This window comes from Orycteropus afer, unplaced genomic scaffold (assembly GCF_000298275.1).
Source record: "Orycteropus afer afer isolate SDZICR_OR568_19922 unplaced genomic scaffold, OryAfe1.0 scaffold00026, whole genome shotgun sequence".
Taxonomy (NCBI): Eukaryota; Metazoa; Chordata; class Mammalia; order Tubulidentata; family Orycteropodidae; genus Orycteropus; species Orycteropus afer.
This window is the reverse complement of record NW_006921613.1, coordinates 19,446,431-19,464,509: the sequence shown is the minus strand read 5'-3', so window position 1 is coordinate 19,464,509 and position 18,079 is coordinate 19,446,431. Positions and strand designations below refer to the sequence as shown.

At 37.7% G+C, this 18,079-nt stretch overlaps 1 protein-coding gene across 1 annotated transcript in view; it reads left to right on the top strand.

The window, feature by feature from the left end:
• MGA (MAX dimerization protein MGA) overlaps positions 1 to 18,079 on the top strand; it is an 86,425-nt gene that overhangs the window by 13,930 nt on the left and 54,416 nt on the right. Inside the window, exons 2-6 of the mRNA XM_042783699.1 lie at positions 5,013 to 5,964; positions 6,178 to 6,256; positions 6,378 to 6,473; positions 16,882 to 17,013; positions 17,227 to 17,331. Coding sequence (XP_042639633.1) covers positions 5,013 to 5,964; positions 6,178 to 6,256; positions 6,378 to 6,473; positions 16,882 to 17,013; positions 17,227 to 17,331 — 1,364 coding nt within the window. The remainder of the gene's footprint in view (positions 1 to 5,012; positions 5,965 to 6,177; positions 6,257 to 6,377; positions 6,474 to 16,881; positions 17,014 to 17,226; positions 17,332 to 18,079) is intronic.

Sequence of the window (18,079 nt, the reverse complement as noted above, 5' to 3'; positions counted from 1 at the left end):
ATAGCTCAGAGTGCAGAAGAGTATGAAGGGATGGACACTGGGAGGAGGTAACTATGGGGAGGAAGTGGGAGGGGAGCTGCTGCATTATAAATTTTGGTCAATGACATGAGACAAAGTATATGTGAACTGCTGTATGAAAAGTGAATTTACTCTGTAAATCTTCACCCAAATCCTAATTAAAAAATAAAAATAAAAAATCCCATTTTAGTTGTAAATTTGTTTCTCCTTTTAGCTCTGCCAACTTTTGCTTTAAATATTTTGAGGCTATGTGATTAGAGACATACATTTAGGACAATTATACCTTCATAGTGAATTGAGGGGGTGATCCCCATTTTTTATAACGTTCCTCTTTATAATACTTAAGGAGCTCTGGTGGCTCTGTGGTAAAATTTGGCTGCTGACCGAAAGGTTGGTAGTTTGAACCCACTAGCTGCTCCATAAAGATTTACAGCCTTGGAAACTTTATTGGGGTTCTTATGAGTCAGAATTGACTCTGGCAGTAGGTTGAGTGGGCTATAGTATTTTAATAGTACTTTATAGTACTTGTTTTCAAGTCAGTTTACGTTGATAATAAACTACATTGGCTTTCTTTGGATTAGTATTTGCATGGCTTATCTTTTTTCCTTTAACTTTCAATCAGTCCTTTGATTTAAAATGTGACTGTTTTAAACAACGTATAATTGGGCTTTGTTTGTTTACCACTGTTATTATCTGATTTTTAATTGGGACTATTTTGTCCATTTATGTGTACTGTTCATTAATAATATGGCTGGTTTTTAACTATATCATCTTGTTTTCTGTTTCTCTGATCTGTTCTTTCTTTTCTTGTTGGTTGGGTTTTTCAAATTCTATATTATTACCTATTGCTATCTCTAGATACACTTCTCTGAATTTTTTGAAATTGCTAATAGAGATTACAAGGTACCTTAGTGGCAGCTGCTAACTGAAAGGTTGACTGATGATGTAAACCCACACAGCAATTTTGCAGGATAAAGACCTGATGATCTGCTCATGTAAAGAGGTGTTGAGTCGAGTCCAACTCTTAGCAACCCTGTAGAACAGAGAACTGCTCCATAAGGTTTCTAAGTTGGTAGTCTTTATGGAAGCAGACAACCACATCTTTCTCCTGTGGAGTGGCTGGTGGGTTCTGACCACCCCTTTCAGTTACCAGTCAGCAGCTGAGTGCTTAACCACTGCATCACTACAGCTCCTCCCATAAAGATTATAGCCTAGGAAACCCGATGGGGTCAGTTCTACTCTGTCACATGGGGTTGCTATGAGTCAAAATTGACAGCACCTAACAACAACAGCAGAGATTACAGTATACGTCTTTAATTTATCAAGTATAATTTGAATTAATGTTACAACGGTTCATGAACAGCTAATATCCTTAAAGTTCATGACCTTACATATGCTATAGACCTCCAAAACATTGTTATTTGTTTAAAGTATTCAGTTATCATTTAAAGAAATGTAAGAAACCATGGTCATGAGAGACATGAAGCTCAGATGGCATAACATATTACGCAAAAACGTTGATCTACATTGTACTTTGGTGAGTAGTGACTGGAGTCTGAAAAACTTAAGTGGCCATCTAAGATGCAGCAGTTGGTGTCTCATTATCCAGAGAAAAGAAGAGTAAAGAAAATCAAAGATGCCTGAAAACAATTAGTCCAAGGCACTGGTGGACCATAGGAACTTCAGCCTACAAACCCTGAGACCAGAGTAACTGGATGGTGTACGGCTGCCACTGTCAGCTACTTGGAAAGGGATCAAAATTGGAGATGCTGGATAGAGTGGGAAAAAAATGGTGGGACAAAACTCAACATCATAAAATAAACCAGACTTACTGGTCTAAAAGACTGGTGAAATCCCTGAGACTATGGTCTTTAGTCATCCTTTGGGCCTGGAATTGAACTCATTCCTGTGGCTTCCAGCCAAACAACAGGCCTACAAGGTGAACATTTACACCAGCTAGGTAAACTGCTTAGAACAATCAACCATGGGAGATCAGAAGGACAGCACTTGCACAGGGAGAAAGCTCAGAAGGCAGGAATGCATAGGAAACAAGGACACAGTTTGGAAAAGGTAACCACTGGGATGGAAGGACATGGGAAGAGAGCTATTACACTATTACACTGTGGGGATTGCAGTCAGTGTTATGAAACAAAAATGTGTATGAACTGTTGAATGGAAAACAAATGTAAACTTTCACCTAAATCACAATAAAAAAAATGTGTGTGTGGGAGAAGAAATCTAAGAAAAACAGTGTTTTATATTCACTCACATATTTATTTCTTCAGAATCTTTCCATTTATTTTTGGATCTGTTTTTGTCTTGAATCCTTTCCTTTCAGCCTGAAGAACTTCATTTAGTAATTTTTCTTTGTTTAAAAAATGCCCACGATCTACTTTGTTATATATTGTTCATATGTAGAGTATATTTTTCTAAAACCACTTCTCATTCTGCTTTTTTGTATTGGTTAACGTTTTGATTTGTGTCAGTATTTTTTGGGGAAAATCAGAGGTACAGAGATTAGTCAGAATTTTAGAATTTCCATGCCTGAGAATCCTAATTCTAGGTGTATCATTTTATGTGGAATCTTAGGTAACCTAATTCTTTAATCTTACCATGCTCTAAAAGTATGTTGGTACAGTTAAACTCCTTTCAGCAGCTAATTGGAAGAAGAGAGGATTGATAATTTGTAGTTTTTGAAATATGGGTCATAGGTACTCACTTTCAACTACTCTATTTTGGGAGGATTAATGGTGGAGTGTCTACATTGTAAATGAATTAAAACTTTTTTTTTGTTTTAACTGATTTGGGTGAAAGTTTACAGAACAGATTTGTTTCCCATTCAACAATTTATGTTCCTTTTTTTTTGAGACATTAATTGCAATCCCTACTATGTAACAACATTCTTCCTACCTCCTCCCTGTGTTTTACTATTTCCCTTCATTCTTCTTTCCTATCCCTTCCTGCCTTCTGAGCTTTGTTCCTAAGCAAATACTGCTCTTTTCATCTCATATAATTGATTGTTCTAGTGAGTACGTACCTCCCTGTGTTATTGTTCACCTTATAGACCTGCCTCTTGTTTGGCTGAAAGTTGTGCCATGGAGGTGAGTTCAGTTCTTGACTTGGCTGTCTAAAGGCTGTTGTCTTTAGGGGTTCCACCAGTCTCTATCTGACCAGTAAGCCTGGTCTTTTTTATGATTTGAGTTTTGTCCACATTTTTCTCCCACTCTATCCAAGACCTCCTATTGTGGTCCTTTTCAGAAGGGACAGCAGTGATAGCCAGGCATTATCTGTTTCTTCTGGTTTTCAGGGTTATGGAAGTTAGGGTTCTGCAAAAAAGGTGTGGGGGCAGCATCATCTGACCACCTCTGACTTGACGAGGGGGGGAGAAAATTATCATTAGCAACATTACCCAAGGTTAATTCCTATGAAGTGGAGGTCAGACATACTGCCCTTTTCCGCTTTTTTGCCAATTCTGACACCAGTTGTCTTTCCCATGGCACTGTGTGCTTCTCTGCTGGGTTCGGTAATTCATTGCAGTGGCCACATAGAACTACAGACAATACTCAGATTATGGGGTTTATTAGGAATGCAGTGGGTTGAAATTCAGTTTAAGAAACACTCAGGATACGGTTCTTTAATCAGGACAGCTTCCACTGGGGCAGACCTATTGACAAACCTCTCTTTGAACCTTGATCTCTTGGCCTGGCCTCTACCCTCTTTGGGCAAGTGTTACAAAGCTCTTATGGCTCTTCTGATAAATGCACTCATTCCATCCCAGTCTGCTAGCAAGCCTTCTGCCCAAAGGCACTCAGCTTTCTTGGTGTGTGGGCTGGTGAGTCTGCTGCTGTGTCTCATGCAGGTCTCTTGGTTGTGCTGCCTCTCCTGCTGCCATCTCTCTGCCATCATCTCAGCACAGGGATCTCTGGTCCAAGGATATACTCCACTCCTGCTGCTTCTCTCTTGATGGTAGAGGGATCCACCTTTTGTGCCTCTGGGATGACTCATATTAAACCTAGCAAGATGGCAAAACTGACCAATCCCCACATTAGGGTTCCATATACTTTATTTCCATTGTCCCACCTCCACAAGGGTGTCATGAACCTTAAAAAGTACCTCACATTTATATAGTCCTGCCCAGTTATCTGGTGGGAGTCACAAAGATCATGGCTAAAAGACTCATAACAAGTAATATACTGCACCACAGGTTCACATGGTCATTAGCCCTTTGGACTAATTGTTTCTGGGCGTCTTTGATTTTTTTTCCCTCTTTTTTGCTCTGGATGAAGAGAGACCAATCGTTGCACTTTAGATTCCTGCTCACAACTTTTAAGGCCCCAGTCACTACTCACCTAAGTAGGATGTAGAATATTGTCTTTGTGGACTGTTATGCCAGTTGACCCTTGTGTCCCCTGCAACTGTGATTCTAAGCCTATAGGCACATTGTAAATGAGTTTTTTAATTCCAGCAACAATATTGTGAATATTCTGAAGATTATTGAATTGTCTACTTTAAAATTGTTAACATTTTTTTGTTATGTGAATTTTGTCTTTAAAAAAAAAAAAAATTCAGGTAGCCTGAAAGCTCCTTCTTGATGTTTATTGTAATTCTTAAATATGATGGATATTTATTTGCTTATTTTTTTGATAGTTTTTAGTCATTCTGAATTTCTAGAGTTTGATACTGAGTCATTGCCATTTGACTTTCAAAATTGAGTTTATTTGAAATTTTCCCGTAGGAAAATGAGTATTATAAGATATCCTGATTTTTGATTTAATGATAAGAGGATCATTTGCTAAAACTTTACTGTTCAACTTATTTGTGTATTTTTTTGTGAGCAATTGAGAGGAAATATACAAATATGATAAATGATAAATTTTTGAGAAATGGCTCGTTAAATGTGATGAGTTACTTGGTTTCCAACAATGTCTTATTTTTTTAATTGAATCTTATCAATAGTTTTATCATTTTTGTCACTGCTTCCCTTATCTCTCCAGTCTTGTTGCCAACAATTTTGAAGACAGCTCCCATGTAGCCTCACCACTAGACCCAAGTGGACCCATCAATGTTGTCATTAAAGAGGAACCTCTAGATGATTATGACTATGAACTTGGTGAGTGCCCAGAAGGTGTTACTGTCAAACAGGAAGAGACAGATGAGGAAACGGATGTATACTCAAACAGTGATGATGATCCCATACTAGAGAAACAGCTAAAGAGGCACAGTAAAGTTGATAACGTAGAAGCTGACCATCCGTCTTCTAAATGGCTACCAAGCAGCCCATCAGGTGTTGCTAAAGCTAAAATGTTCAAATTAGACACTGGAAAGATGCCAGTAGTCTACCTGGAGCCTTGTGCTGTCACAAAAAGCACAGTGAAGATTTCTGAGCTGCCTGATAACATGCTTTCCACATCTCGGAAGGATAAGTCTTCCGTGTTGGCAGAATTAGACTATTTCCCTACATACATTGAAAATTCCATTGAGACTGGTTTCTGCTTAGGCAAGGAATCAGAAAATGGTCTTAGAAAGTATTCACCGGATTTCAGAGTGATAGAAAAATACCCCTTATTTAAAGAGCCTCAGTGGAAATACCCTGATATATCTGACAGCATTAGCACGGAAGGAACATATGATAATAGTTCAAAGAGTTCATCTGCGGATTCATTTTCAGGAAAAGAGGACTTGGGCAGAAAGAGAACAACATTGATTAAGATTGCAACAGCCCCAAAGGCTGTGAATGTTAGTCAGAATACCTCTCCAAATATCTCTGGGAAGAGAGGGAGGCCACGGAAATTGAAACTCTCTAAGGCAGGGCGACCACCTAAAAACACTGGGAAGTCTTTAACTTCTACAAAGAATACTCCTGTGGGCCATGGAAGTACCTTTCCAGATGTGAAGCCTGATCTGGAAGATGTGGATGGTGTTCTGTTTGTTTCTTTTGACTCGAAGGTAAGATGCCATTTTCAGCATTCTTTCTAAGAATGCTAAACTAATGCTAAGTAGTTGTTATTAAATTGTATACTGGCTGATAACCAACTTAGAATCTAGTTTTTGTGAATGTATTCATTTGTGTATGTGATGCGTGTGTAGAGTTAAATACTTGGTTTAGTAACATGTACTACAGCACAAAAACTTTTTTTTAAATTTTTTTTTTTTAAATAGGAAGCTCTGGACATTCATGCAGTTGATGGGACAACAGAAGAACCCTCTAGTCTTCAGGCATCAACCACAAATGATTCAGGTATTACATAATAGCATAAAGAAGAGAAATTTGTTTGTGGTTTGGATTCTAGGAGCAAAGAGGGCAGCATTCCATCTCAGTGTATAATAGCATGTTTGATCTTCATTTGTCTTCTGAGCAGGTTGCAGAGCAAGAATTTCCCAGTTGGAAAAGGATTTGATAGAAGATTTGAAGTCTTTGCGTCATAAGCAGGTGATACATCCTGGTCTTCAAGAAGGTAATCACTCCCTAAAAGATTGTAGGCCAGTTTCTTCTCCTACTCCATTTTCCTTTTTCCTTCTTCCTACCATCTCCCCTTTTTTCCAACTTCTACACTCCCTTCTCTTCCCGCCCCCCCATCTTTTTCTCCTTTATTTAATTTCTTTCAGGACTTAGCTTCAGCTTGCATTTTTTTCTTCTCTTCCCTATTTCTTTCTCTTAACATATCTAGATGTTCTTTATCCTAAGGGAAACATTTTCACCTCTGAAGATACTGTCTTGATTTTGTGAAGCATAGTATCTTTGCATTAAACAAAAGCGTTTCACTGTAAGAAAGTTGTGTTTTCTCTTATCACCTAAGATTTTTCCCTTCTACTTTTCATTGTTTCAGTTGCTTTTTGGGGGGTCTACTTGTCTTTATATACTTAGTGATGTATTTAGATCTATGATAGAAGATTATTTTCTCTCTCATTATGAGGCTACAAATTTATGTTTTATATGTTTAATGTATTACTAGGTCCCTAGTGATACAAATGGTTAAGCACTTGATCACTAGCTGAAAGGTTGATAGTTTGAACTCACCTATGTTGTTGTTGTTGTTATGTGCCGTCGAGTTGGCCCGACTCATAGCGACCCCTCCTTGGGTTTCCGAGGCAGTATCACTACGGAAGTAGGATTGCCCAACCTTCCTTCCGAGGAGTGGCTGGTGGGTTTGAACCGCCAGCCGTCTGGTTAGCAGGCAAGTGTCTTAGCCACTATGCTACCAGAGCTCCCATAGCTGCCTCAAAAGATGGGCCTGTTGATCTGCTTCCAAAAGGGCACAACCTTGAAAACCCTATGGAGCAGTTCTACTGTACATACATGGGGGTCTCCGTGAATTGGAATTGACTTGACAGCTACTAACAGCAAAACGAACAACAGTGTATTGCTGGGGACTTAATTTAAGCTTTTTATTATTATCTTTATTGTATTAGGTTATCTCGGCCTTGATTATGTTGCTTAATCCTTTTTTTTTTTTTAAGAAAAATGAAATCTACTTTAGTTGTTACCTTCACAGTAGCTATTGGATTTTCACTGTAATGAAAGATTGTAGGCTATGCCTAATTTCTTGTTCTTATATCTTTGATTTTAGGTCTGCTTCTTGGAGTTTATTGGTTGTTGACTCTTTATCAGTCAGCTTTCTTTCCAAAGGGTTGTCTGGTTGCAAAAAGGGTGCACTGGCGGCATCCTCTAATTTCATGAGAGTGAGACAGTCATCATCAGCAGCCCAAGGCTTACTCCTTTGAGACTGGACATGCTACCACTCTCCAGCACTTTTACTAGCTCTGACAACAGCCATCCCTCCCATGGCACTGTTTGTGTGCTGGGTTTGATAATTTGTGACAGTGCCTACACAGAACTCACAAACAATATTCAGAGTTATGAGGTTTATTAGGGAAGTAAGGGTACAATTCAGGTTCAAGAACATGCTCAGGTTACAATTCTTTGGTGAGGTCAGTCTCTCTTCTTCTGTGGCCTCAGGCACACCTCTCTGGCCCTTGGCCTGGCCTCTGCCCTGCTTGGGCAAGTGTTACAAAGCTCTTTTAGCTCTGCTGATAAGTGCACCACACTCCAGTAGCAAGCCTCTTGCCCAGAGGCACTTACCTTTTTCACTCTGTGGGCAAGCTAGCCTGCTATTTGTCTTATGGTGGTCTCTCAGTTCTGTTGCTGCTGTTGTCTCTGCCCAGGAGGTGCAGCGCAGTGATCTTGGGTCCAAAGAAGTGCTCTGGTCCACCTTTGGCTCTTCTGTCTTGATGGCAGTGAGATTTCTCTCTTTTCCACTTCTTGAGAGGGCTCATTTAAACCTAGTAAAATGACAAAACCCTAATCCCTACATTAGAGTTCTGTATACCTTATTTCCATTGTTCTACTGCTACAAGAGTGCCATGTACCTTATTTATGTGACTAACAAGCTATCCAGTCCTCTTGGTGGCCCACAAACATCTTATATTTGCATAGTTCCACCTAGTAACCTGGTGGGAGTCACAAAGACCATGGCAAGAAGAGCTATACCAAGTAATTCACTATACTACAGTAGCCTATTTATGTGAAATTGTATCATTTATCTGAGAATCTCCGCATTAGAAGCTGTCAAACAAAAAGTTTACAAGAATTTATATATGATTACTCAATTTCTGAATTAAGTGGTAATACTAAAAGAACCTTTGCTTTAATGTGAGGCAGCTTGTGGTATACTATGATCTTAAGTTATACAAATCCCAGTCTCAGTCAAAGTTATGGACTAGCTCCTCTGAATGGGCAGTCACAGCTACATCATAGTAGTCTTGCTGGTAATAACATTTGCTGTACTTTAATACCAGCTTTTACTTCTGCTGTTACTTAAAGTAATACTTTCTGACTTACAGCTATCAGTTAATTTGCCCTACTTCCTTTCCTGTCTTTTTCCCCTGCCACATCCAGTTTTTGTTGGTTATATCCTCAGGTAATGTAGAAATAATAGAACATTTATAGTGTATTCTTTTGATTTAATCCCAACATTAGTTTTAGTCTTATTTCTACAGTTAAATATATTCAGTGTTTGCTACTAGTCTTTTTGTGTGGTTTGTAGTCCTGTCATCTGGTTGGCTATGGATTGACTGACTTTTTGCCTCATAGACATTTTACTCAGATCTGTTACTTCGTTTATGGAAAGTCAAATGATTATGGAAACTAAGCAGCTAACATAAGTGAGATAGGCCTGACTTTGGGAGTTGGGGTTGGATTCTGATAGGGTAGGATATAGGTACCCCTTCTAAAGGGGAAGCCATTTAAATGGTTTGTTGTCATTGGGAAATGTATTCTCAGATTGTCCCATCTTTTTCAGGAGAAGCTGAAGTCAGTATTTTTACGTTAGCATTCAATTTTTAAATGATGGCAACTGATGATAGTTTTTCTGGGTAGCTAACTCAAAAGCTTTATAAAAAAACATTGTGAGTAATTAAATTGTTATTTTTAAGTTGATTCTAACTCATAGCAACCTCTTAGGACAGGGTTGAACTGCCCCATAGGGTTTCCAAGGCTCTTTATGGAAGCAGACTGCCACATCTTTCTCCTGTGGAATGGCTGGTGGGTTTGAACTTTCCACCTTTTGGTTAGCATCTGAGCATGTAGCTACTATACCACCAGGGCTCCTGAGTGAGTGAGTAATGTCACTGAATTATACACTGAAAAGTGATTAAAATGGCAAGTTTTATATTAGATATTTTATCACAATACAAAATTTTTGGAAAAGAGAAAACAAGGCAACTTGAAAAATTCTCTGAACCAAAATTCAGAATAAAATACATCTACTTCTCACTTTCTTCTATCTGACATTTCGTATTTACAATAATAGTAAAAAGTACGTCAGACTATCTTGCACGCTAATAATGTACGTCTGGCAGTTAATGAACATTGAAGTACGAGGCAAAGGTAACACTAGCTGTGATAGTGTGTCAGCTTGGCCAAACCGTGATTCTCCATGGTTTGGCAGTTATGTAGTGATGAAACTTGGCAGTTATGTAATTATGTAGTCATCCTCAGTTTTGTGCTCTGATGTAGTTATCTTCCATTTTCACATAGTGACTGATTTTCGCATAACAACCTAACCATATTGATAATTAGGAGTGGGTATACATGTAATTTTATGGTGGGAGGGAACTCACTGTGAGCCATCAAAACGTGATCAAGAGGCATCAGTTTTCACTCACTTTGTAGATTATGTATCTGGTATCATTTGCAAGTTTTTCCTTAATCTTAAGGTGGTTAAAATTTATTCAACTAAATTTTCATACAATATTTTTATATTTTTCTTTTTAATAGTTCTGTAATTCATGTGATACTTACTTTCTGTGAGGTATAAGGCAGGGTTCTGTGAAAATTTTTGTGGTAGATTTTTATTCCTCAACATTTGCTTCCTTTTAAATAGCCCACTATGTAATTTCAAAACAAGTAAAATATTTAATATTTCAGATACTTAGTTTGGCTAAATATTTGTAATAGCTGAATGATATTAATCTCATGTCTCTGAAAGGGATCAAATTGTTTTTCCATATTCCTATCTAAAAATGATAACTAAAATAATTTATTAAATTTCCATTCAATAACCATATTTCTTTGCCTTTCTATTAACTGTTAGGGTCTAAATTTTCTTTAGAAAATATTTTTGAGCTGAAAACTTGGAAAGTTTTTTCTACTTGCTTTGAAATTTTGAAAGAAATGTCCATTAAGTTTGGGAAAATATTTTTATTGTTAGTGATTTTGTTGCTAAAATACAGATAAGGTTCTTAATTTTTCCTCCCATAGTACTGGTTTTCTGTTTCTTATATCCCTACTCAACTTACTGAAATGGTGAGGTTCCAAAGACAAGGCTGTTAGGTGTAAATTCATCTGCAAAAATGGAGGGTGACCATATCAGATCACAAAAAGAATGATGACACCATCACATAACTGCCATATCACATCATTATATAATTGCCAAACCACAGAGAATCATGGCCCAGCCAGGTTGACATATAACTATTACAGCCAGTATTATCTTGCCTCACACCTCGGCTTATGCCAGATGTACATAAATGCATAAAATAGTTGGATAGGTTTTTTTTTTTTTTTTTTTAACTATTGTTGTAAATATGAATGTCAGATAATAAGATAGTGAGGAGTAAGTGTACCCACTTTGGTTTAGACTGTATCAGCTTACCTGAAAATACCACTTGTTTTTGAAATTTAAAGATACTTTTGTAAAAGCTCTTACATCACTGTTTCCAACGTTTTGTTTCAGAACAGCTTTAGAATTACCAAACAGTTGAATATAGTACAGAGAGTTCCTTTATATACTCTGCACCCAGTTTCCCCTTTTATGTATTTATTTATTTATTTTAGCTTTAACAAGCAGAAGTTTATTTTCTCGACAGTGTCAGAGGCTTACAAGTCCAAATTCAAGGTGCTGGCTGGCTGTAGGGGCAAACTTTGTCTGTGTTGGCTCTGGAGGAAGGGCCTTGTCTTTCTGTCTCTCTCCCTCTCTTTTTTAAATAGTGATTTAGGTGAACAGTTTCTCCTTTTATTAGCATCTGACATTGGTATGGTGTATTTGTTACAATCAATGAACCAATACTAATATTCTCTTATTAGCAAAGTTCATACTTCATTCAGGAGCTCTGGTGGTGTAGTGCCTAAGGCATTTGGCAGTTCAAACCCACTAGCCACTCCAAGAGGGAGGACCGGGAAATCTACTTCTGTAAAGATTTACTGCCAAAGGGGGTCACTCTGAGTTGGAATTGACTTGGTGGCAGTGAGTTGTTTTTTTTTTTTTTAAATACTTCCTTCAAATTCCTTTAGTTTTTACCATTCCAGGATCCCATTTAGCACAGTAGTCATGTTTCCTTAAGCTTCTCTTAGTTGTGACAGTTTCTCAGGCTTTTGTTTGTTGACCTTGACAGTTTTGTTTTGAGGAGTACTAGTTAGGGATTTTGTAGAATCTTGATTGGGATCTGTCTGGTGTTTTTCTCATGATTAGCATGGGATCATACCTTCTTGAAAGGAAGACCACAGAGGTGAAGTGTGATTCTCATCTCATTGTATCAAGGGTATATACTATCATCTTGACTTACTGCTATTAATACTAATCTTGATCACCTGGCTGAGATGTCTGTCAGGTTTCTCCCTGTCAAGTGAATGGTCAAATAGTCTCTAAATTTGGTAGCATGAAGCAGATTTTGCATGACTACCTACTTGTCTATGTTCTTTTCTTTCTGCTTTCTCTGTAGGCAACTTCTGGCCATTTTTGTCATTAATAATGAATAACATAATGCAATATTTTTCTCTTCTCAGAACACTACAGTATCTTATTTGACCCTTTGTTTAGGATTTAGTTCTCAATTGGGTTTCTCCAATAGCTTCCTATATTCTGGTTCTACTTTCCACCTCTCTTACTCCCACCTTTCCTAGTTAATTCTTACTTATTGTAACTTAGAGTCACATCCTCAGTAAAGTTTTATCAGATTCCGTTAAGCTGTTCAGGTATAGTTCCTTATTGTTTAACTCTTATAGTACTACTTCACCCTAGTGTAACCAGTAAATCATTTGGGAAAACATAACACTAACACTCCTTAATGAAATCTCTGTTAGCTCAGTTACTAACACAGTTAGCTCAGTTACTAACTGAAAGGTTGGCAGTTTGAACCCACCCAAATGTTACTCAGAAGAAGGGCCTGGCAATTTACTTTTAAAAGATCACCAAAAAAACCTAAACTCACTGCCATGGAGTTGGATCTGACTCATAGCAGCCCCTCTTTAGGTTTCCGAGGCAGTATCGCTACAGAAGTAGATTGCCCAAAGTTCTTTCCGAGAAGTGGCTGGTGGGTTTAAACTGCTAGCCTTCTGGTTAGCAATCAGATGCCTTAGGCACTACACTACCAGAGCGCCTCTAAAAGATCACAGCCATTGAAAACCCTGTGAAGCACGGTTCTACTCCAGTATGTGGGGTTGTTATGAATTGGAGGCAGCTCAGCAGCAAATGGTATGATAAAACTTCTTAAGGTCTGGGAACTTTCATCTCTCTACCACCATTTCATTCAAGTATTTCACAGAGAAGATTGAGTAAATTCTTTAAACATACAACTCAGTGTACTGAATTGGTATTCATTGTTTTATTGTTGAGAAAACTAAAACTAAGAGAAGTTTTCCCCAAATTAAAAACTAAGTAATAGTAACAAAAAGATTAGCCAGTTGTTCAGGCTTCAGAATCTTATTCTCTGTGCCACCCCCACCCCCCCCATTCAGAACATGATGGAAGAATGTTTTGTTTTATTGACTTTATTAGGGTTTTTTTTTTTTTTTAATATTTCATTGTGATTGGGGTGCAGATTTACAAGGCAGATTCGTTTTACTCTCAACAGTTCATGCACATTTGGTTTCACGACCCCAGTTACAATCTAGCAATATAAAGCTCTCTTCCCATTTTCTCCTTGCCACCACTCCCTCCCTCTGTCCTTCTTAGCTGTGCATTCCTGTCTGTCCAGCTTTTCCCCTGTGCAAATACTGCCCTTCTGATGTCCAACAGTCGATCTAAAGGGTGCATCTTCCTAGGATAGGTTGGTACACCTTTCTGGGCTAGGTTTTCTGCTCGTAGCCCTTTCTGCTGTTTGGCTGAGAGCTAATCCACAGAAATGAGTCCATCTCCAGGCCTGAGATATAACTCGGGTCCATAGGCTAGGATTCCACTGGTCTCTATCTGACCAGTAATTCTGCTCATTCTTGTGTTTTTTGAATTTTGTACACATTTTTCCTCCCACTCTGTCCAGGATCTCCAGTTTTGATCCCTTTCTGAGTGATAGGAATTGGTCACCAGGCACCATGTAGTTCTTCTGGTTTCAGGGTTGTGAAGGTTGAGGTCTCTGTGGTCTATCATACCCTTGGATTGTTTCTGTATGACTTTGATTTTCTTTATTCTTCTCTCCTCCAGATGAGGAGATACCAATAGTTGCATCTTAGATGACCACTTGAAAGCTTTTAAGGCTCCAGTCACTACTCACCAAAGTAGAATAGAAAGCAAGATTTTTATGTACTGTTGTACCAGTTGAGCTTGATGTCTCCTAAGATCGTGGTCCCAAGCCCACAGGCCTGGTGACTCTCTCCCTCAAGGTTCTCGAGAAGCTACTCCAATCTTGTCCCCTGTTGGTTCTGTAATGTATATGGATATTTTTCTAGCACAGATAACATATATAAGAATATCAGCAGCCAGATCTATCCACGGTCATGGGTATATTCCTGTTCATCTGCCCACACTTGGTCTTCTCCCTGTCTATGCCTTTACCCATAGAGTAGTGTTAGCTGCCACTGGTAATGCAGTATGTGTATGTAATAATGTTTGCCTCTGTTGTATGTATCTTTTGTGCATGTTTCTGTGCCCTTGTTTTCCTTATTGTTACTGTGCTGGTCACACACTTTGTTACGTTGGCTTTCCCTTTATCCATATCAACGCAAGAATCTTAACTAGTCAGAAATTTTCCCTCCCCTTCTCTACATCCCTGCTAACCAGCAAAGTAAATCGCCTTCCCTATGTATACCTTTCCTTGACTTTTTATAATAGACTCATAAAATATTTGTCCCTTTGAAATTGACTTATTTCACGCCACATAATGTCCTCCAAATTCATCCATGCTATGAGGTGATTTGTAGGTTGTTGTTTAATCTTTAATGTTGCATACCATTGTGTGAATGTACCATAGTTTGATTATCCATTCATCTGTTGATGAGCACTTAGGTTGTTTTCATCTCTTTGCTATAGTGAATTGTGTTGCTCTGAACGTGGGTGTGCATATTTGTATTCATGTTCTGGATCTCACCTCTTTGGGATATATTCCTAGTAGTGGGATTACTGGATCAAATGGTATTTCTGTTTTTAATTTTTTAATGAAACACCATATCGTTTTCCACAGTGGCTGTACCATTTTATAGTCCCACCAGTAGAGTATGAGGGTTCCAGTCTCTCTACAGCCAACATTTGTTATTTTCTGGTTTGTTGAACTTTGCTGTTATTTCTGGGGCATGATGATAATCTCGTTCTTTTGATTTGCATCTCTCTAATGGGTTATGAAGGAGCTCTGGTGGTCAGTGCCTAGGGCATTAGACTACTAACCAGAAGGTTGGTGGTTCAAACCCACCAGCCATTCCACAGAAGGAAGGATGAGTCAATCTACTTCTATAAAGATTTACCACCTCAGAAACCCAATGGGGTGTTGCTGTGAGTCAGAATTGACTCGATGGCAGTGAGTTTGGTTTTCTTGTAATGGCTAATGATTGTGAACATTTCCTCGTGTGTTTCTTGGCCACCTGTATATCTTCTTTAATGATTAGTGTCTATTCGTGGCCTTTGCCCATTTTTGAATTGGATTGTTTGTCTTTTTGATGTTGAGGTGTTGAAGTTTTTTTTCTTTTAAATGTAAATTTTAAGAATAAGTCCCTTGTGAGATATGTCATAGCCAAATATTTTTTCCCAATCTGTAGGTTCTGATTTTACTCTTTTGGAGAAGTCTTTTGATGTATATAAGAATTTAATATGTAAAAGGTCCCAGTCATCTAGTTTCTCTTCCACTGCTTTGATAAGTCTATGCCATAAATTAGGGCCCCTAGGTTTGCGTCTGTTTTATCTTTGATGAACTTTATAGTTTTGGGTTTTACATTTAGGTCTTTGAGCCTTCTTGAGTTCGTTTTGTGTAGGGTGTGAAGTATGGATCTTCTTTAATTTTTCTGCAAATGGTTATCCAATTTTGCCAGCACATTTGTTAAAGAGGCTATATCTCCCCCATCGAATGGGTTTTGGCTATTTGTCAAAGGTCAGCTGTCCATAGATGGATGGGTATTGACCTTACTTTTAAAGATAACCATGCAAATATGCTTATTTTAAAGAACTGGAAAGAACTCTCTTTTATGCAGGTGAGCTTTGTGAGAGGTTATAGAAATTAGTCGTAACTAACCTACACAGTAGCTTCACTTTTTAGAGAAACGGCTAGACTATGAGCTTTTTATTGGAAACTTATATCTATGATTTTTAATGATTTTATCACTATGTGAACTAATACTTTAAACTTTTCTTTATTCTTAATTTTGTCAAAATTTAGGTTATTTTCCTAAATGATTACCTTTTAACTTATAAATAAATAATACATTATATTTATAGGTTGTTATTATAAATATCATTAATAAAAACCGGAGAATCGGTTGATCATAAATGGGCCAGAAGTTCAGTCTATGGCAGGTTTGTATTAGTGGCCTTGGAAAGTCTTTGGACCATAAAGGATTAAAAGCACAAAGGGTCTGAGTTCTGCTATGTTTTTATATATTTTTATCTATTCATTATCTGTTGGCGTGTAATAAATTACAATAAACTTAGCAACTTAAATAATACGTGTTTATTGTCTCAGAGTTTCTGTGAATCAGGAATCCAGTCATGGCTTAGCCAGTTGAGTCCTTTGCTTAAAAGTGAGTCTTCCTAAAGATGTAGTCATGATGTTTGATAGGCCTAGTTTCTCACCAAAGGCTTGACTGGAGAAGGATCTGATTCCAGTTTCCCTCAGATTGTTGGCATAGTTAATTTTCTAGCAGCTCTAGTAAGATGAGCACTGTACTCTTAGGTGATGACATATACATGATCACGTGCATCCCATCCCTTTTGCCACATTCCCTTGGTTAGAAACGTATATACAACAGGTTCTGCCCACACTTAAGGAGAGGGGGATAGAGATTACACAAATATATAATACCAGGAGGTGTAGGGAATCATGGGACCACTCATTTTTGCTCTGCACTATTATATTGTATTATTTCTATTAATTTAATACTACCACCAAAAGAAAAGAGAGGTAATTATGATTTGTGGTTCTTTTTTTTTTTTGTTGTTGTTGTTGCAGTGGGTTTAAAGTTGAATTCAGTGGATCCAACAGTGAGCATTGATCTTAAATACTTGGGAGTACAGCTACCTTTGGCTCCAGCTACTAGCTTTCCTTTCTGGAACCTTACAGGAACCAACCCTGCCTCTCCTGGTGAGTGTGCAGTATTTGTAAAATGAAGTATTAATTTTCTTATTTAAAGTTAAGGTTATTTGTGCTGTGCTATGAATAAAAAGTTACTTTTTCAGAGACATTTTAGACACTCCATGGTCAGACCTTTAAATTATTGGCATAGTCTTAACAAATGACTTAGATATAAAATATTGGTTTGTTAGAATTTTGGTCATCTCTTTTTTTCTTTTATAGATGCTGGATTTCCCTTTGTTTCTAGGACAGGGAAGACCAATGACTTCACCAAAATCAAAGGATGGAGGGGGAAGTTTCATAGTGCTTCTGCATCTAGGAACGAAGGTGATCAGTTTTTTGTTTTAATTTTTTAAAGACCTAAATGTGTACTGACATATGTAGCCAAAGCCTCTTGTTAAAAGTAGTCCTTGTTTACTTTCTTCATCTTTTCTGTGCATGCTTTAAAGTGAACTGAGAATAAATTGATTACCAATTTTTGTTTATTCTGTTTTCCCATAATCAGAGTCCTAGTTTAGTCCCTAGCCGTATCAGGCTTAAATAATCCCTGCAGCCTTTTAAAGTACTTTTTCTGTTATTCCTACAGTTAGAAAAAGCATCATCTTACGTGTTGTTTTTTAATAGTAACTTTAAGAGCTCTACTATGATTCCTATAGCCTACTATATCAAAGTGAACTTCTAGTATTTTGACTGTCGGTCTCCTTTCATAGTTTTTTTCTTTATCCAGTGCACTTACTGGCAGTTTACATTCTAACCAGATAAATTACCATTCATTTGTTTAAATAGCTTTCCTCATCTTTGAATCTTTGTACTGTTTTATAGTGTAATGTTTAGCTTACTACTAAGCTTGCTTGTTTGATCCTTAAAAACTACATTTTATCAGGGATTGGGGAGTGCATGAGAGGGAAGGACAAAGGGAAGAGTTAACTATGGGGAGGAAATAAAAAGAGAGCTGTTACATTGTGGGGAATTGCAGTCAGTGTTATGAGGCAAAATGTATATGACGGGCTGTATGGAAAATGAACTTGCTCTGTAAACTTTCACCCAAATCACAATAAAGTTTTTCTTTTCTTTA